The following is a 20,702-nucleotide window of genomic DNA, read 5'->3' as shown; positions in this document are numbered from 1 at the left end:
TTATGATGTGTATGTGTATGTCCAGTGTAGGTTTTCTCTGTTTCCCTACATTTTTTTCAAGTTTAAAAAGACAATGCAAGCTCAGGGGTCTTTTCCACACACACAGTTCACAGTTCAATCGATTCAACGTGTAGCAGGTCAAACCTTTGTAGGAAGTTCCTCTCAACTGGAGAATTGCTTTTTTCTTCTGTACATACAGATTTAGATGTTATCCCTACTTTCTTAGTGTGTAGGGGTTACAAAAGTGGTGCATTAGTCCCCTTTGAAAATTTAACATAAGTTAAATTTTGTTTACTTTTTTTTTACTAATCCAATCAGTATTAGTTTCATGGGTGCAGTAACAACATTACCTTTAACACACACACAAGCTGCAAAACTGAAAACGTCTTAGTGCAAAATAATTTTATTCTCCAGAAGGAATGATTTTTGCAGCTCTGATGGATCATTTGTCTGTACAACAGCTGAACTCACTATTTGCTGTTCAGAAAAACATGAAGGTGAAGATATTTAATGTTGAAGAAAATCAAAAAGTGTCAAAGCTGGCAGTGAAACTAATTAGGTAGTCAATAATAATGGTCAGAAATTAACAGCCCTTTAGATCTGCTGGAAACAATTTAGTCCTCACTAAACATCATGGCTGTGGGAGCCATATGTCCCTAACATGGCTTCACAGGGAAGACAGTTTTTTGGAGGGTGAAAATAAAGTTTAAAAAAAAATCACGTCTGAAAACATACAAAATCCTCAAAAATTTTGGCAATACTACTTTACAGAACTTAGTTTTGAGCTCCAATTATTAAAAAAATTGTAAACTCTGAACAAAATCTTAGACAGTGCAGCAACATGTTTACTGATGCAGTCTGAATTGATGTAGACAGAACCAGAATTTATTGTAAATTAATGGTAAAAAAAACAAATGAACAAACAATAAAAAAGGCAGTTACTGCACTCAACACTCTTATGTATATTTTATGCCAGGTTTGAAATTGTCCTGAATAATTGGGCATGTCTTAAACAAGACTGGTTTGGGTGAAGAACAAAAAATAGATGTAAAAATTAAAATGAAACATAATAACAACAATAATAATCATAACAATAAAAATAACAACAACAACAATTATTATTATTATTATTATTATTATTATTATTATTATTATTATTATTATTATTATTATTTTAAGAGGAAGAAAAAGAAACGTATTTGCGGTAGTAGTAGTAGAAGAAGCGAACAGTTCCTGTCATCCCCGTTTCCATGGGGACACGTCACAATGAAACGTAACTTCCTGTTTGGTCGCGGCGGTGGCGGGAGATTCCAACATGGCTGTGCAGCCGAAGCAGAACCTGTCCATGGACAGTGCAGCCGAGCATGGCTTCCTGAACTTCATCTCCTCCATGCCGGAGAAGCCGGACACCACGTTCCGGATATTTGACCGGAGCGACTACTACACCGTCCACGGGAAAGACGCCGTATTCGCGGCGAAGGAGGTTTTCAAGACGAGCGGCGTCATCAAATACCTGGGCTCAGGTAGCTTAGCATGTAGCCTAGCTAGCTTAGCTGGAGCATGCAGATTGCTAGCAGGCTGTATTACAGTTTAGCAGCTAACTGTGTTGCACCTCCTGATGCACGGAGCGGTTTTCATGTAGCTCAGGCTAAGCTAGCTGCAAATGCAAACATGAGCTGCTTTTCAGGAAACCTAGGTGCACACTTCATGCAAAACATATGCAAAACGTCTTCAATTAATGATGTGCTGGTGTCAGTCTGGTGGTAATGTAAGTATGTTCGACCACAGGGAGTCGCAAGCTGGAGAGTGTGATCCTGAGCAAGCTCAACTTTGAGGCCTTCGTGAAGGACTTGCTGCTGGTGAGGCAGTACAGAGTGGAGGTGTACAAGAACCACAGCAAGAGCAGCAAGGAGCACGACTGGAAGATCGAGTACAAGGTACAGTCACTGGGGCAAAAAGCACAAGTCACAACTGAATTTCAGGAATGCTGTTGTTCTGTTTTCATACTATGTTAGAGGGAGAACATGGAAAAGTTCCATATATACTGTGGTTTCCCTTTTTACAGTTAATGTAACAGATGATTTGGTGTGCATGCAGATACATTCTGGTTATTAGGGTGCGAAGAAGATGCTGCAGTTTATTTAAAAGGAGAAGAAATCAGCCTTTGACAGAACAGCCATAGTTTACTGAAGATTCCTACACTAAAAGTGTCTGTGTGTGATGATAATTTATCGAACTAACGCTAATAATGGTACAATGATTGTGTTTTTGCTGTTATTGGTCTACTTGTTGCCATTTTTTGGATTTTGGTACTTTAATGATAAGAGAGGTTACTGCTGCTAATATTCTGCTGTGAAGAGCAAAAATGTCCCTCATAGAAAAACTTGCAAAACATATTTTAACTTAAGAAATGAATCAGATATTCTACAATAAAACAATATTCAGGTGCGCAGAAGCTCAGGAATCAGCTGTGTAGCAAATGATTAAACTGAAGCTGGTAAACTGTGGCTCTGATTTTTCATTAGATCAATCCTGTATCAGTGTTGGGGGTCAGTATCCAGACGTTGGAGGTGCCTGTGGGTTTAGTGTTGGCTATTGGGGAGGGATTTCTGTGGGTTTAAAAAGGCTTCAGCCTTATTAGGTGTAGATGGCCCGTGTTATTGTGCCATTTTCATTGAGCTTTTTTTCTATCAGGTGCCCACACAGTACTGTCTTTACTAATAATACCCAACGATGGGTGATATGATTGAAGTATCACACTGGAGCATAATCAAACAAAACACATTAATTCACTAGGTTTCACCACTACCACATCCTGAAAAAATGCAAACTGCTTAGCTGGGAAAACCTCATCATCCTCAAAAATATCTGTCAAGTGTACAAGATCTTCCATAATTCAGCTCCCCCACCACTCTCTGACTTCATACATCTCAAATCCACCCTGAACAGAGCCACTAGGGGCACAGTTAGGGGGGACTGTCCAATCCCACTGAGGAAAACTACCTCCAGCCAGGCTGTCTTCTCATTCAGGGCCTCACATCAGTGGAACTCAGTGCTTCAGTCAGTCAGAGAGTCTCCATCATTTCAATATTTCAGTGTATAATGCCAAGAAATGGCTTGTTAATAACCAAAGATGTGAACATTGATTGACTGATTCTTATATGTTTTAACTTGTATTATGCACAGTTTTTCTTATTGTCATTGTTTTATTTATTTTAGGATGCTAATAAACAACAGGCGGAGGGACTACCGATGGAAACTAGCTTTTCTGCTGACTTGGGTGCATTTACATTTGTTAAAATGTTGATTAATATACATTGTCCCTTTCTAAAAAATAAATAAATATAATTCAAATTCAAGTCTTACATTCGTGCAGGATGTTACAAGGCAGACATAAACCACATAACACAAATTTCATACAACAATCTCGCTGTCGTTTCCCTCCTCTGTCTCTTCTAAACCCAGGCCTCTCCTGGAAACTTGACTCAGTTTGAGGAGATCCTGTTTGGCGGTGCGTCTGGAGCTGAGGGATGCGCAGGAGTTGTAGCCGTGCGTTTCGCTACAGGAGCTGATGGACAGCGTGTGGTCGGGGTCGGCTACGTGGACGCAGCCCAGAGAAAGATGGGAGTCTGCGAGTTCCCAGACAACGAGATCTTCTCCAACCTGGAGTCCCTGCTCGTCCAGATCACCCCCAAAGAGTGTCTCTTAGCTCAGGGTGACGGCAACACTGATGGGAGCAAACTACGGGAGGTATGTGATGATAGCAGCACATCACCTGGGTGCCATATGAACTGTAAAGGTGTCACTGTATGTCAAATAAAAACAAACACTGTATCATCACCTATGTGTGTGTGGTTTTGGCCTGGATGTTTGTCTGTGTATTAGTGTGCAGGGCTGTTTTATAATCTGAACGCCCACTAAGAGCAAACACGGAGGCATGCTGTGATTATGGTTTGAAGAGATTGTCATTGTGTGTTTGTGTAGGTGGTGCAGCGTGGCGGCATGTTGGTCTCTGACAGAAAGAGAGCAGAGTTCAGCAGCAAGGACATGGTCCAGGATCTCAACAGGCTGCTGAGGGCCAAGAAAGGAGAGACTGTGGCGAGCAACACCCTGCCGGAGCTGGACAAACAGGTGAACAAAGGAAGCAACATCCTAAGCCTGATGCTCTATTTTATCACTTGGTGTCTTCAGTATTATGCTGATAATTAGTGTAACAAAGCAGGATGGGAATTTTCAGTTTTGAAAAAGTTACCGTAATTTCTGGACTATTGAGCGCACCTGAATATAAGCCGCACCCACAAAACTTAACAAGAAAAAAAGTTTTGTACATGTATAAGCCGCAGGTGTCCCCGTTGTAACAGGAGATGTTTACACAGAAAGACTTCAGCCTTGAGTCAGTTCTTCATGCTGTCCACTCCAACGTCTCACCATGGATTCACTGATACCAGCTGACTGCAGCAGCTCTATTTCCTTCCTTGACAGGCAGATCGATGCCTTTAACTTAAAAGCTGCATCATACGCATTTCTTGGTGTGTTTTCCATGATGAGGGTGTGTGTATGAAGAGCAAAATGACTGATCTGAAGAATTTGGTGTGAGTGTGTTTGATTTAATTAGAACAGTTTCATTGGTTCAGTGTAACCTGTTCTGTAATTTTATTGGTCTGATGTGACGAGGCTAAAGGTAGTGATGGCATGAAGCTCGTTAGCTCGTAAAAATCCATAAATTGGCCGCATCGTTGTATAAGCCGCAGGGTTCGAAGCGTGTGAAAAAAATACCGTCTTATAGTCTGGAAAGTACGATAGTTTGTTCCACAGACACTGACCAGAATGACCAGATTCTTCTATATCCCTGTTTTGGGAACAGCATGCTTTAAGATTTACTATTTAGAATTTACACTGATGAGCCAAAACATTATGACCACGTTTGACATATCTGCTGCTGTCCCTTTCACATGCCATCAAAACTGTTCCAGCTCCAGACCGCTGAAGGTTCCCTGTCGTATCTGGAGCCAAAATCCTGGCTGTCAATCCTTTAAATCATCTCCTTATTTGTACAGTTGTGACAAGACACTTTGAATCAGTTGTCTGGCAGTAAGAATTTGGAATTGCTCAGGTTTTTACACCTGCTTATCTCTCCCACTTTCATCATTTTCTACTTAAACAAACTAGTGACGATGGAGTTGGTTTTCTCATAGGAGGAAATTGTTATGGTGGTTATTTATGTTAGAAGGAGGATATTAAGATTTAAAAATAAAGCAAATGTTTCAAGTCAATTAACAGCAAATGCAGGAAATCCAGAAAATTTTAAGTGATAAAAAGTAATAGAAATCATTGTTGCAATAAAGGGTTTATGGCACACTATGATGAAGTGAGAAGCAGATATCAGCACATTCTAAAATCTGTGCATCTACAGTATTTGTCAATAATGACAGCTTCCCTTATACAGACGTATTTCATTTTCTGTTTATACAACAATCTCCTCTTCTGCATGTTCACAAGAAAAGTAATAGTTAATATCTGCTTACAGCCACAATATTGTCACCTATGAGCTATTAATTTACATTTAGACATTAAACTGTACAGTAAATATCTAACACCAAAAATTAAAAAAGATGAGTTAATACTTGGTCAAAATATGACGCCTGGAATACTGAATTTTATTTATGGAATTTGTGGTTTGAGAAGAAAAGTCTGAGTGTCCTCTTTGGAAATTTGCCCAACTATTTATCTCTGTTCTAGATAAAATCGGTCAAATTTGTATAATTGCTTTAAGTTTGATCTTTATGACAAAATGAAATGTCTCTTTGTGTTAGTTAAATTTCTTGTCATGTACAGATTTATACACATGATGAAATGAGCCATAAACTGCTTGTGTCTGAACTACATCTTAACATGCAAATAAAGTGGATGTCACCTTCTTATACACCCCTGTTGTCTGCATATATCATTCCAGAATCATAGTTAAGTAGTAGAAGAATTCACTGCTAAAGACATTTAACCAGAGTCTGTGTGTGTGGTTTCATTCTCAGGTAGCGATGTCCTGTTTGGCTGCAGTGGTTCGTTTCCTTGAGCTGCTTTCTGACGAGTCCAACTTCAACTCCTTCAGTCTGACCTCTCTGGACCTGGGTCAGTACATGAGGCTGGACAATGCTGCCGTCAGAGCTCTGAACCTCTTCCAGGTCAGCAACTGTCACCATGTTTCCCCCTCATTAAGTAAATTTACCAAAATCATAGAAAAACGTGTTCTCTTTCTGGCTCTTCATTCAGGCAGTTTGTTTGTTTGTTCGTTCAGGTTTTTAGATTTCTGACCAGAAACCTCTGCTGTGCTCAGAAAACTCAAAGATTGGAAGAGTTTAACAGCATTAGTTGTGCAGTGACCAGTGAGAATAAAAGAAATAGTTCCACAATTTGGAAATATGCTCACTGGCTCTTCTGTTGAGTGTTAGATGCCACCTTATCAAACCGTATCTGTATTAGAATAGTTTAAAAGTGTTAAGAGCAATTCTGGACACTACCAGAAAACAAGACTTTTCCCATGGATGGTGGTAATTGACACAGAATTGGAGCATGTCTGTGACTGTAACAAGAACCATTTCAGAAAATCTCTTGCCCTAAGTGCTTAGTTTTGTTGCGGAGGATCAGCAGTGTTATAGAAACCCTATGTTATGCTCGTGATTGTAATGCATCGACAGCTTTGAAACGTTTGAATCGTTTCCTCCAGGGTTCACCTGATGACACCAGCAGAGCTCATTCATTGGCCGGTCTGCTGAACAAGTGTCGAACGCCGCAGGGCCAACGGCTGGTCAACCAGTGGATCAAACAGCCACTCATGGACAAAACCAAAATAGAGGAGAGGTAATGCAATGAATGGGGATAAACAGTAAGCATGGAATGTTCCAATACAATAAGTAAAGAGAAGATGAATTTTATTGGTCCCTTACTGGGTAGATTTACATGTTACAGCAGTGAGATAGAAATGAGGCAAGGCAAGAAATGCAAAAGTATAATACGCCTAAAAATAAAGTTTTAATGTCTGAAGGTAGAAGTTTGGGTTGGAGGAGATGGTGGACCTGGTCTCTCCAGTCTGAGCGTGTGCAGTAGGAGGAATGGAAACAACAATGGTGATGATCCCAGTGATAGTGGATCTCAGACTGAGGTCCTTTCCACTGCGTTCTCGCTTCCAACTTCTCCAAGATAAAAACCCTCATTGGTGAAACACGGCCTTATCTGTGCTCATCACTGACCATTCATAACTCCACCCGTACTCTTCGTTCCAACAGTTTCATTAACCTCCACATTCCCAAAGTCTGGACCACTCTTGGTCGATCCTCATTTCAGTTTTCTGCTGCTAATGACTGGAACTCTATGCAAAAGTCCCTAAAACTCTCCTCATACATATCACTCTTGTCATTTAAAAAATCAGCTCGAGAAACACTTCAGGACCACTGCACCTGTTTTTAGCCGTTTTTAGCCTTTCTATTTTTAACGGTCTTGGTGTATTTTGTTTTTGTAATACTGTTTGTTTTGCTGTATATGAAACCTGTTTTTGTTGTTCGTCTTGTTGTACGCTGCCTCTTGACCAGGTCATTGAAAATGAGAACTAGTTCTCACCTAAATTACCTGGTAAAATAAATAAAAAAAATAAAACAATCAGGTAAAGCAAAATAAAAAACACTTAAATCACCAATGATTGTAAAAAAAAAAAAGGAAAAAAAAAGCTGATCGTGTTGGAACAGTTTTAGGAGGGGAATTCTCCTGGTTAAATTACGGTCATTTTGCAACGTTTTAGTCATTTATGTCTATATTTTTTTGAACCAGTATCTCCAGTAGTTTGACAAATAGGGTGTAGATTTAATCATTTTACAGCAGTTTCGATATGTCAGAGCCATATTAAGCCAATAAAGGAGTAAAGGGATGTTACTTTGACTTGGAATTAAAGGATCAGGGCCAGGAAACTTGATGAATACAATACTAATTTCTACCTTCTTTAAAACAACAGTGATCATGGGATTTGTTTTGTGTTATTGATTCCTATTAGGTAAAAACGCTTTGCTCCAGAGTGAAATACACCTATTGGATAAATAGCCATAAAATCTGCTACGGGCCTTTATTCTGCTCACTGGAGTTTAAGGATGTTCACGTTTGTCTGCGTGTGAACAGGCTGGACCTGGTGGAGAGCTTTGTGTGCGACTCCGAGCTGAGGCAGACCTGTCAGGAGGATTTGCTGCGGCGGTTTCCTGATCTTCAGCGCATGGCCAAGAAGTTTCACCGTCACAGTGCGACGCTGCAGGACTGTTACCGTGTCTACCAGGCTGTTAGCCAGATCCCAGCCCTCATCACGGCTCTGGAGAGATACTCAGGTACACTCATACAAGGGGATCTGTGTACTGAAGTGTCACTTCATTAGGAACACTGGTATAGTGGTGTATGGCTTTCAAAACGTCACTGACTGTACAAGATGCTGGATAAGACTGCAATGATTAATTAGTTACCAACTATTAACAATTATTCACCAACTATTTTGATGATTGATTAATCAGTGTGAGCAATTTTTAGGAATAAAGTAAAGCTCGTCTCATTTCAGCTTCTTATATTATGAATATTTTCTGTTTGTCTTTACTCCACTGTAACAGTTGGCTTAATATATTTGGGTTGTGGACAATTAAGGATGTTTGGGAAACGATGATCGACATTTTCACTATTTTCTGTCATTTTATAGACTGAACAATTAAAGGATTAGTCTGCAAAGAAGAAATGACAGCTTCATCGACACTGGAAAATAATAGTTAGTTGCAGTCCTGATGCTAAATCTATTTCTGCAGGAATGTTGTATCTTGCAGGAGTTTTTACCTCGTAAAGCTACAGCAGATTTGACAACTTTTCAGTTCAATTCAAAAAAACATTATTTGTCCCTGATGTGCAATTTAAGGCATGTTGGACACATGACGGTAGCAATAACTGTACAGTAATACTAACAACCATGCGGTAGTTGAAATAGCATAAATAAAATAAATTTTAAAAAAGTTAAAAATGAACTATGACAACATACGAATAAAGTAAAATATCATATTAACAACAAATAATGTAGGGAAAGTGCTAAAGTGGTTCAGAGGTGCAAAATGAGTACATGAATTTAGCTACATGATTAACTTCTTTAAATGATTGCAAAAACCTATATATGTGTGTGTGTGTGTGTATATATATATATATATATACATATACATATGTATATATCTGTATATATCTGTATACATATATATATATATATATATATACATATATATGTATATATATGTATGTGTGTATATATATATACACATATGTATATACATGTATATAAAAACAAAATAATTTAAAAAATATAACTATATATATATATATATATATAGTTACATTTTTTTAATTCATATTTTTGTTTTTTATAAGTAAATAGTTATTTTTGCAATTTTTTTTCAATATTTTAATTTTACAGATTATATATGCATAAATATATTATCGATTAATGATATTTTTAAATGTTTTTAAATCATTTGTATTTATTGTTTATATTTCAATAAATATATATTATTTTTGCATTTTTTTTGATATTTGGGTTTTGCAGATTTTATATATATATTATATGTATTCCTGGGGAGAACCTCATCTTAAGGGGGTGTGTGTGTGACGACCCTCCACCTGGACAGGTGTTCTGTGTTTCTGGAGCTGAGGGTCGTCAGCTGATGAGCCACACCTGGTATCAAGTGGCTCAGCTCTATCTAACCTCCCTCATTCCTGCTGCAGCTGGCTGACAGGAGCTGCTGCCTGCAGGAGCTTCAGCTGCATGCTTTTGGGTTTTGTGTTTATGGTTTGTTGTGCACATTTTTGGATTGTTTGGTTACAATAAAGTCATTTTTAGTCACCGCACTGGTTTGTCTCCCTGTTTTGTTGCAGCCTTTGAGCCAGGCTGTAACAATATATATAATTTTAAAATATTTTTGGATTATTAGTTTTGATTATTTATATATAAATATGCTATTCTTGCTCTTTTTTTGTTATTTGGGTTTCACAGGGTTAATGTTGTTGAGAATATGTCCCTGTAATCTTTTAACTCTCCCCATGTTTTATTATTATGCTATTTACTGAACTGTCAGGAAGTTGGAAGTCTAACACGATGAACTTTAGCTCTTTAGATACATGTACTGTCAGTCTATTTTCATTTGGCTTTAGGCACCCCGGTGTGTGAAAATCCCACCACCAGCCTGAATCTTTGACACTGTATTTTTTTTTGTAGGAAGCTACCAGGTTTTGCTGCAGGCAGTGTTCCTCTCCCCTCTCACAGACCTGCTGACTGACTTCACCAAGTACCAGGAGATGATTGAAACCACGATGGACATGAACCAGGTCTTTTATTTTGCATTTATACACGTGTAAAATGTAAGAATCATGTTCTTTCTTTTGTGTTGTCAGCTCTGCATGGTTTTGTTTATGCTCTTTGTTGTGTGTTCCATGTAGATTGACCACCATGAGTTCCTGGTGAAGGCGTCGTTTGATCCGGTGTTGAGCGAGCTGAGAGAAAAGATGGATGGACTGGAGAAGAGCATGCAGGCGACGCTGAACAGCGCAGCCAGAGAACTAGGTGATTTCAACACACACAAAAGGCAACAAGATCATCTATTAATTCAGTAATACAAACATGTGTAGCTTGGTTATTAGTTATTTTCAAGGGAGTGACTGCTGATGTATGAGGTGATTTTTGAACATTTTTCAGCGTGTATTGCCGCAGTAAATTGATTAAATCGTGCAGCCATCATGTGCTAAAATACAGTTCTGATTGTCGGAAATTTACCTCTGACCCTCTGCAGTTCCTTATTAAATGTCAGGCTGAATACCTTTTGATAATTCATTTTCTCTCCTCCAAGGAGAGTGAACGTAGAACTTAAAAGCAGAATCAAGCCCTAAACAGTATAAAAGTTTCATCTTAGGCCTTGGTGATAGAACAATAGCAGTATTTTCCAACAACAGACACTCTGTCAAATGCAAAAAACATTTCAAATATTTAACACTATTCTGTGCCAATAAGATGCATATAATGGATGGCTAAATATTAGATTTTTTTTTAGGGATATCTGATGTTGGCTTTTGCCAATGACCGATATGGCGATATTATCCAACTCTCAATTTCCAATTCCGATACCGATATATGTGGCCTTGTAAGTAATTCCAAACCACAGACATATTCGGGCACAGCAAGCTTGTTACTGTTTACACGCTTCACAACACAGCTTGATGGTGTGATCATTTGCGTGCTGGTAAATGCTGATGAAATCCAGGCATTAATTTATCAGTTCTCATGATAGGCAAAAAAAACCCAATAATGACACTGACCGATATTACATTTTTATGCCAATACATCCCTAATTTTCTTTGCTTGAACTTGGCAGCATCATCGCAGTAACTTCTGTGTTGCAGGTCTGGATGCCGGTAAGACGATAAAGCTGGAGTCCAACGCCATGCTGGGTTTTTACCTGAGAGTCACATGCAAGGAGGAGAAGAGTCTGAGGAACAACAAGAAGTTCACCATGCTGGATGTCCAGAAGAACGGAGTGCGTTTCACTAACAGGTCAGTCGCACTGCAATGCCCAGCTGATGCCACCGTCAGATTAAAGCTGCTCCTCTGATCACTGTTGAATGTGAATTTGAACATGTGTGCAGTAAGCTGAGCTCCCTGAACGAGGAGTACACCAAGAACCGGGAGGAATACGAGGAGGCCCAGAACGCCATCGTCAAAGAGATCATCAACATCGCCTCAGGTGAGGACTCTCATCACGTGTTGTCTCATCAGCATGGCATCTAGATTAGACCAAAAGATGAAACCATGTCTGTGAAATCACTCCTAATTACTCCCAATTTGCTGCGTGTGACCTTTATTCACATTCTTCTAGAAAGGTCAGTAAACTCTTGTCTGCTGATGGCGTTCTGTTACAGATCATTTTGCTGCTCACTCACGCTGCAGCCTTGTGTGTGTGATAGTTCATTTTTAAGGCTGTGAACTCTTTCCACCACCAGGTTACGTGGATCCCCTCCAGACGCTGAGCGATGTCATAGCGCAGATGGATGCCGTGGCCAGTTTCGCCGTGGCGTCCGTCTCCGCTCCGGTGCCGTTCGTCCGGCCTCGCCTCTTGGCCGACGGCTGCAGGCGCATGGAGCTGCTGCAGGCCAGACATCCCTGCATGGAGACGGACGCAGACACCGCTTTCATCCCCAACGACATCACCTTCGTCCAGGGCGAGAAGAACTTCTACATCATAACAGGTGAAAAAAGACGACACACTTCCAACATGAAATATCCTCAGTTTTCTATAAAAACATCAAAGCCTAAAGGAATATGAGAAACTGAAATGAAGGCTAATGTCGCTCTGCTTCAGCAAATGTTTGAACTTTTGCTCCCATGAGATGAAACTAATTAATTATTGTAGCTTTAAAGATTCAAAGATTATTACTCTGCCAAGGAGGCGCAGCGTCAGCAGAGTAGTGTGACAGTCGCCGGTGGTTTGTACGTCCGTCTGTCTGTCAGCAACATTACTCAAAAACAAACAGATTTGGATGAAATTTTCAGGGAAGGTCAGAAATGACACAAGGACCAAGTGAATAGATTTTGGCAGTGATGCAGCTTATAGTCTGGATCCACGAATTTGTTAAAGATTTCTGTATCATTGCCAGATAGCAGCACAGCATCACTGTAACTACTGAGGACTTATCAGGACTTATGTCAGAAATGATCCAAGGAACAACTGATTAAATTGTGGGGGTGTTTCTGAGTCCCATCAGTTCCTGCTACATATTTAGGTCATGTGATCCGGTATCTGTACATAACGTACACATGCATAACACACACCTGTGCTCAGTGCAAGGTCATTTTGTTTGTGGGTACATCTATATTAAATGGACACATTCTAATAGTTCCATGATTTCTACCACAATTTTTTTCAAGATTTCAGCCGTTGGAAATGATCCAACAACTTGGTAGCCTTGGCGGAGTACTGCGTTCTCTGAGCACCATTCTTGTTCCAGTTTGTTTTGACCTTGGTCTGGACTTTTGGGCCTTAACTACTATTAATAATCACATTTTTCCAAGTTTCTGAGTACTTTCCAATTATTATTATCCAGTTATTTAATTTGCAATAGTCTGTCCATGGTTGCAATGTTAAACTTTCCCGATTGCTCAAACTCAGACTTCACGGCTCATTCAACTTATGAACATCTTCATTCATGATGCTGCCTAGCATTCACCTTATCATGTGAGACATTTGGCATGAAATCATTTCTTTCTGTTGCCCCTTCATCATCTGAGGCTAGAGCTTTGCACCTCACATCTATCGGAGCTCGTAGGGTTTTTTATCTGTATTTGTTTTAAAGTCTGCTTGGTTTACAGTGAACATTTGGTATTGGGCAAATTCTAATATTTTACAGATTTCATTAAGGGTCTCCAAACTTCTTTCATTTTTTGTTTATCTTTCAATATATAAGTTATTCTTTCAAGTTGAAGGTGTCTTTTCCATTATCTGACAGCTGGTCTGTGGGATTTTCTCCAGAACGGAGCTGTCAGCTGTTTAGCATTTAGAAAACTGATTTGTAAATATATAATGTTTGATTTTGAAACCTTATTCTTTCTTAGCTGCCAGACATAGTGGGACAGTGTTCCTTTAACTTCTGTGCAGTTGGTACATATGTGTGGTATAATTTTAGTGTACTATTGTATTTATGTTTGTTCACGTTACTCAGTTATCGTGTATTAGTCTGAGACATGCATTAATTGGTGGGTATGAGTTCCATAAATAAGGTGATTTCCATTTTTTTAGCTGAAACTTCCATTTCTAAATCCTCATTCTAAGCTTATAATTAAACTCTCTTATGAGTAATGTGTGAGCATATTATGAATTCAGACGTTTCCCCTTTTTATACTTAGCAGACCTCCAGACGCTTGTTTTGCTGCTCGTGACCAGAGTAGAATATTCGAGTAGAGGTTGGTGTCGGCATTTTGTTCTGGAATTTGAGTTGCTTTAGTAGTTTGACTCATTTCTGAGTTGTTTGCCGTAGTAAGGATCCCTGCAGGCCCAGCGTCCTTACCTGATGGATGTGTTCTGGGTTGGGCACACATCAAGCTACCGGGAATCTTAATTACCTTTTTTTCCACATTTGAAAATGTGTTAATGGTAGTAAGATGTCGTAGACAAAGCAGAGCTTGTTCCGATGCCCCTCCATCATAGAAATCTTCCTCACACACTTTACCACCATTGTTCCACAAATTAATTCATCACTGGGTGCAGCTAGTGTCAATATTCTCTGCTTATTTCCATTCAACAGTATGATTCATTTGAACTCACTTTTCAGCTTCATGACTTATGCAAGTCCAATATTCACATTTGTGTTGCTCTGTTTTTGGTCTGTACTTGCTCGTGAGGGAAATATCTGGTTCTACTATGATCACCGGCTGCTTGCTATCTGTGTATATCTGCTGTTTGCTGCTGAGGAGATGGTGCATATTGTTTTTTTTTTGGAGCAGACAACTCCTCCATTAACACTGTTCCAGTATTGGACTGAATATGGAAACAAATGAGCTGAAACTGTCTAAAAAGCTACAGAAAGCTGCAGCTTTTCAACTTGTTTTCATAATGTGCTTTCATACTTAGTCATTATAAAATATTGATTATAGCTGCAGTGATTAGAAAATGCGCAAGAGAAATAAAATGTCTTTGCTGCTTGATTAGAACTCATACAGAATCACTCTTGTTTTCTTCTAAACGAAAATTCAGTTGTTTAGATGGGTTGGGAACAACAATATGGAAAAGGGATTTATAGTTTTGAGCTCAGTTCTTTCCCTTTACTGCTGCTAATTGGTTCCAAAAAGCGTGGACACAAGGGTACATGAAATATTGAAAATGACGTCCAACGCTGTAAATAAGCCCCGTGTTGCTGCTGTAAGCTTCACCTCCCTCATACATTTCTAGTTAATCCATCTGCTTCCCTGCAGGACCAAACATGGGCGGCAAGTCGACGTTCATCCGGCAGGTGGGCGTGATCGCTCTGATGGCTCAGATCGGCTGCTTTGTGCCATGTGAGAAGGCGGAGCTTAGCACGACTGACAGCATCCTGGCCCGAGTGGGAGCAGGAGACAGCCAGGTGAAGGGAGTGTCCACGTTTATGTCCGAGATGCTGGAGACGGCCGCCATTCTGCGGTAAGAACCGACATGCAACTTTGTTTTACAGCATCACTGAACATAGATGATATACAGGCTTTTATTGTGAAATATTTCACTATCATCTGCAATGTTACATCACTGCCAGGATTAGTAGTGCATCACAAACAAATACAATATTGTGGAAAAACTTGTATATATTAATATCCTCGTTTTTTTTTTTTTTTTTTTTTAAAGTGAAAATTTATTTTCTAAAATGTTTGAAGCATTTTTTACATTAAATTTTGCTCATTATGGCCTGCTGCTAAAAATAAACCACATCTCACAATAGTAGAATATTTCATTTCAAGTTTGAATAAATTACTATTCAAATACTGCACCTCTCTGGTGGTATCTGTCCACTGTGTTTTATGAAGTCCAAAGTCAACGCAGTCGTCTAGCAAGAGGTTTTGGAACACTTCATGCTTCCACCTTCTTCCCCAGCACTTGGCACGTGCCCATTTTGACAAAACTATCACCAAATGGTTTTCTGACTATGGTATTACTGTGCTTGATTGGCCATGTGACCTGAACCTCACAGAACTTTATATGGGGTATTGTCAAGAGGAAGATGAGAAACACCTGACCCAAAAATACAGATGAGCTGAAGGTTGCTATCAGATCAATGTTGGCTTCAGTAACACCTCAGCAGTCCCACAGGCTGATCTGAGTTTGTGGTGATGGAGCCCCAACCAAGTATTGAGTGTATAAATGACCATAGTTTTCAGAATTTGGACATTTCTGTATTGTACATCCTTTTTTTTCAAAGATGTTGAGATACTGCATTTCAGATTTTCATGATCTACAAGCCCTAATGATCAAAATTAAGAACAAAAAAAGGCTATAAATATGTCACTTTACATGTAATGAATATAGAATATGTGAACACTTGTTTTGAATTAATTTTATTTTTACCCACACCACCATTCAAAAGTGTGGGATCACCCAGACAGTTCCATGTTTTCCATGAAAACTCACACTTTTCTCCATGTACTAACATAACTGCACAAGGGTTTTCTAATCATCAGTTAGCCTTTCAACACCATTAGCTAACACAATGTAGCATTAGAACACAGGAGTGATGGTTGCTGGAAATGTTCCTCTGTACCTCTATGGAGATATTCCATTAAAAATTAGCCGTTTCCAGCTACAATAGTCATTTACCACATTGCATTAATTCTGTTCAGAGCAGTAGCTGACACAGGAATTTCCTTCTGGATTCATAAAGTCTTGTGTTTTACATCCGTCCAGCTCGGCCACAAAGAACTCCCTCATCATCATCGACGAGCTCGGCAGAGGCACGTCCACCTACGACGGCTTCGGTCTGGCCTGGGCCATCAGCGAGCACATCGCCTCCAAAATCAGCTGCTTCTGCCTCTTTGCCACTCACTTCCATGAGCTGACAGCGCTGGCAGCACAGCAGACCACCGTCCACAACCTGCACGTCACGGCGCTGACGTCCCACGACACGCTCACGATGCTGTACAGAGTCAAACCAGGTCAGCACACGGCTTCAGTCCAACAGAGCTGCATCCCAGATTCGTTTTCTATCCAGTCGATTTAAACAAACGTCATTAAAAACAATTTTTATATCATTTGATTTATTTACCGTAGTTTGCTCTCTGGAGTTTTTCTACTTGCTGTGTGGTTTTGAAAAAAGGCAAATGTAAGGCACAGTGTGGAGAAGCGGAACAGGTTTCCTGATAATTGTGTCTTCATGAGTCATGCATTTTGTTGCTTTTAAAATTGATCATTTAATATGTGAAATGTAAAATAATCTTATTTTCGTATTCATATTGTTTATTCTGCCTGACTTTTAGATGATACAAGGGTAAAAATAGCAAGATGAAACAGAAAAAAAGGCAACCGATCCTCAATTTAATGAGCTCATTTGCTTCCTTGTTGACAGTTGAATGAAAAACTAATAACAGTTTCATGACTGCCTTCAAAATCTGAAGCTACAGCCTCCTGATAGAGAAACGTAGGTTAGCAGAAAACACTGAAAACAGGCAAACAGCTAGCCCGGCTCTGTCAAAAGCTTAAAAAAATCCACCTACAGCCCCACTAAAGCTCATTGATCAACACATATCATCTTTTTTTCATGTTTCTAGTCATATTTTTCTATAGATTAGATGATTAGGATTAGGTGTATTTCCTTAAATGTTGAATTATTGCTTGAAGATTAACTGTTTTTGTGAATATTGAACATAAAAGTTGTGTATGTATTTGTCTTTGCAGTTGTTTATCAATGAGTTATTTAAACAAAACCACTAAAATCACTCTGATGACCAGAAAAGGCCAGTAAGTGGACCTTGAGAGGAGATTACATTAGTCCGAGTTTTGGAAATAAAAAGATTTTTGCTCATGGTGTACATTTGCTCTTTAGTGTTCTTACAATAATCTTTATTATGCGATTCAGCTGACCTTAACTTTGTCTTCAGGTGTCTGTGACCAGAGTTTTGGAATCCATGTTGCCGAGTTGGCTTCCTTCCCGCCGTCAGTACTGGCTGTGGCGAAGGAGAAGGCCCAGGAGCTGGAGGAGTTCCAGGAACCTACGGGGGAGAAGTCGGAGCAGGAGGAAGAGCCCGAGGCCAAAAGACGCAGGACAGACAAACAAGTAGGGTTCAGTTTTCCACCGTTGCTAAGGTGTAGATACAGGGAGTTGTGCATTATGACCTTACATCCTGTCTACACAGTGGAAGAAAGAAATTAGAAACAATATGAAAGTGCATAAAGGTTTCATTTATATTGTAGTTGTACGGAGATGTTCATCAGTGTCTTTATTAGCAAATGTTCTGATTCATATTTCAGTCTGATCTGAATGCACAGACGTGATGCATGTATTTCTATTTAGTGTTGCAGCTCTAGAAGATATCCTTATTGCTAATGCCCATCTTAAGTAAACATCAATAGATCTAGAAATCGTAGAGTTGGTGCTTTTTACAACTCCAAGACTTTCCTGATAATCATTGTGTTTTTAGGTTTTCGTCAGTATCACAGTAATCTAGTGATACTCATCCGTACGTCCGCAGTTACAGGAACTAATGGAGACATTGTGCAGTTTTAGCGATGCCAGTTTGTCATGACGAAAAAACAAAAGAAGCACAAGACTCAAGCTGTAACCCACTGACTGCTAACTGAACCTGACAATATATATGTTCTGTTTTCATCTACCACATTTTTTATGGAAATATTTTTACAATATTGAAGCAATCATGTTGCTGATTACGGAAATTTGGAGCAATTTTAGGTTTGTTTTAATGGAATAACCAACAGCATTTAACTCTGATCCCCACAATAAAGTTGTGTATTCCCCTTAGCTATAAATAATGTTTCCAGCTTTAGGGAAATTTTATTGGTTTAAATTTCACAACCCTGTTTCCAGACCCAGCATTCAGCTGTTTCAACCCAGAAAGCTAAACAAAAAAATCCTCTTTACTAGTCCTGCATCATACAGCAAATGTAGAAACTGGCCGCAGAGCAAAGGAAACAATTTCAGAGCGTTGTTTCTTTTGGAAGCTGATAAAGAGAGCCTAAGATAAGATTAGTCTAGGACCTGTCGGCTACCGTCTCATGATTAAACCTTAACAGCAAAAGCTTTGAGGCTCCCACTTAGCTCCCCCATAGTGACTGAAACTGGTACATTTTGTTCTTCGCTGGATCTCGACTTCAGGCATGAACCAGTTCATGTAGCTGTTCTGCGTTCCAGAAATGAAGTGGTTTTTTGGTCGAGTGCTGATGGAAGGAGGGAGAAGAAAACAGGGCTGCAAAATTAAATGATAGTAATGGTAATCATGGGTTTGGCTACTTAACAAAATCAACTGTGGTGTTGAGATTTAAAATGCTCGCCGGTCATCAAATACTGTGCACATAGAAAACAGACCATGTCGATAAATTGACTCCATTTCAGCTTGGGTAAATCTGACGTTAGAACACAATATTTCAGTCTTTTCCAACAAATTTTTAGTCATGAGTGAACTGCTGCCTCCTTGCAGCTTCTAGCCTGCACATGAGGCATTCAGGGAACATCTGTAAATCGTACTGCTGGACAACATTTGGGAAAAGACTGATGAAAAAATGAATCTATTTTTGGATCAAACTGTGTCGCAGATATCACTGTCAAGCTTCAATCAAAAATAATAAACCCAAGGGTTTGTGTGAAGATGTGGTAGAGCACCTTCTTTGGTACTCGGACCCTAATTAAAACATCTCATCTGTTCATTAGCATGCAAGATCGATTAATAATGTGTTGTACTAAAATAAAGAACAAACCATCTACCGGTGCAACAAATTTGGTCCCACCAGCGCTACAAGCGAAAACGTTAGTCTGGAGTACAGATTCTGCACATTCATATGCAGACTTTGTTTAAAGCAGTGTGAGAAGCTAATGCTGCTCGTGTAATTGAAACATTTGCAAACACATAGAATGTAGCAGCTTACAAGATGAGCGTGTCAGTTCACAGCTTCACTGACCGAAATACCAGTTAATAAGCTTCAAAGGGGATCTCCACTAATTGTGCACATCAAAGAAAATTTCCAGGCCTAATGAGCAATATGTGAACAGAGTTAAATGCAGACTTTTGTGGCTCCAGAATGAGTCTGACAAATATCCACGAGGGATGAGTCTGCTGGGTGAAAAATGAATCAAATTTGGAAAGAAATGAGCTCTTTGCATCTCATCTTGAGGAAGTCTGTGGCCCAGCTGTATTGTGGGTAATGTAGGTGGCAGTTTTTGTCAAGAAGAATGTCCATATCTGCTTCGTTGGTTATACTTTTTTCACAGCTGCTCAATGTGTTGCTAATTATCTGTAAAACTAACTTGGAAATGCACCTTTTCATACTGTTTAAGTGTTCCCAGTGTTAGACTGATCTACTGCCCCTCTTTCAGGTGGGAGAAAACCTGATCCAGGACTTCCTGCAGAAGGTAAAATCGCTTCCTGCTGCCACCATGACCGACGACGAGGTGAAGGTGGAGCTCAGGAAAATGAAGCAGGAGCTGATGGCCAGAAATAACACGTACATCAGTGAGATCCTAGCACGCTGCGTTCCTGTAAAAACTGCTTGAGTTTTTATGTTAGAAGCTCTTTAAGTTCATGTACTGTAGGCAACCACACTAGAGCGCTTACACTGTAGAGTTTTTCAATAAATTTTTTTTGAATGTGATGCAAATGTTTTTTTTGTGCGTTATGTTGAATAATGGCTATTCTTTTATACAGTGTTTACGTGTAATAGCTATTTTTCATGAAACTTCCTGTGTCTGACTAGCTTGCCCGCGGTTTAGAAAAGATAAACCAGACTTACAGAGGTTTGAAATGCAGCAGCGTGTCGACCTGAACTCGGTGATGTGTCTTTTGGTTTCTACTGAATAAAGGAGGTTTAGCTCATGCTTCCTGGCAGATCCTGTCCAGCTGTGTCAGATTGTATAGGAAGCATTTGTGAACGACTATAGAGACTTGTCCTGACGCTACTCCAGAGTTGTCTTGGTGT

The 20,702-nt window shown here is 39.5% G+C and overlaps 1 protein-coding gene across 2 annotated transcripts; it reads left to right on the top strand.

Annotated features, from left to right (window-relative positions):
- Positions 1–1,280: 1,280 nt before the first annotated feature.
- Positions 1,281–20,378, top strand: msh2 (mutS homolog 2 (E. coli)). Of its 2 annotated transcripts, XM_023284405.3 has the most exons (16): positions 1,281–1,523; positions 1,789–1,937; positions 3,466–3,750; positions 3,985–4,131; positions 6,030–6,179; positions 6,722–6,855; positions 8,161–8,360; positions 10,271–10,380; positions 10,492–10,615; positions 11,449–11,599; positions 11,692–11,789; positions 12,046–12,291; positions 15,011–15,215; positions 16,467–16,714; positions 17,657–17,832; positions 20,104–20,378. In XM_023284405.3, the coding sequence occupies exons 1-16, from the start codon at positions 1,316–1,318 to the stop codon at positions 20,278–20,280; spliced, it is 2,808 nt and encodes a 935-aa protein (XP_023140173.2). In that variant the 5' UTR covers positions 1,281–1,315; the 3' UTR covers positions 20,281–20,378. The 2 variants fall into 2 exon arrangements, with proteins under 2 accessions (XP_023140173.2, XP_054860596.1); XM_055004621.1 differs by lacking the exons at positions 1,281–1,523; positions 1,789–1,937; positions 3,466–3,750; ... (2 more) ...; positions 6,722–6,855; positions 8,161–8,360 and adding an exon at positions 9,641–9,844.
- Positions 20,379–20,702: the final 324 nt, after the last annotated feature.

Source organism: Amphiprion ocellaris, chromosome 18, assembly GCF_022539595.1.
Source record: "Amphiprion ocellaris isolate individual 3 ecotype Okinawa chromosome 18, ASM2253959v1, whole genome shotgun sequence".
Classification (NCBI taxonomy): Eukaryota; Metazoa; Chordata; class Actinopteri; family Pomacentridae; genus Amphiprion; species Amphiprion ocellaris.
The sequence above is the reverse complement of the archived record's forward strand: the minus strand, read 5'-3'. Positions and strand labels throughout refer to the sequence as shown.

Coding starts and splice junctions, on each gene's coding strand:
- msh2 (XM_023284405.3), top strand. CDS start 1,316: ATGGCTGTGCAGCCGAAGCAGAACCTGTCCATGGACAGTGCAGCCGAG. Junction 4,132..6,029: donor TGCCGGAGCTGGACAAACAG/GTGAACAAAGGA, acceptor TTTCATTCTCAG/GTAGCGATGTCCTGTTTGGC. Junction 6,856..8,160: donor AAAACCAAAATAGAGGAGAG/GTAATGCAATGA, acceptor GCGTGTGAACAG/GCTGGACCTGGTGGAGAGCT.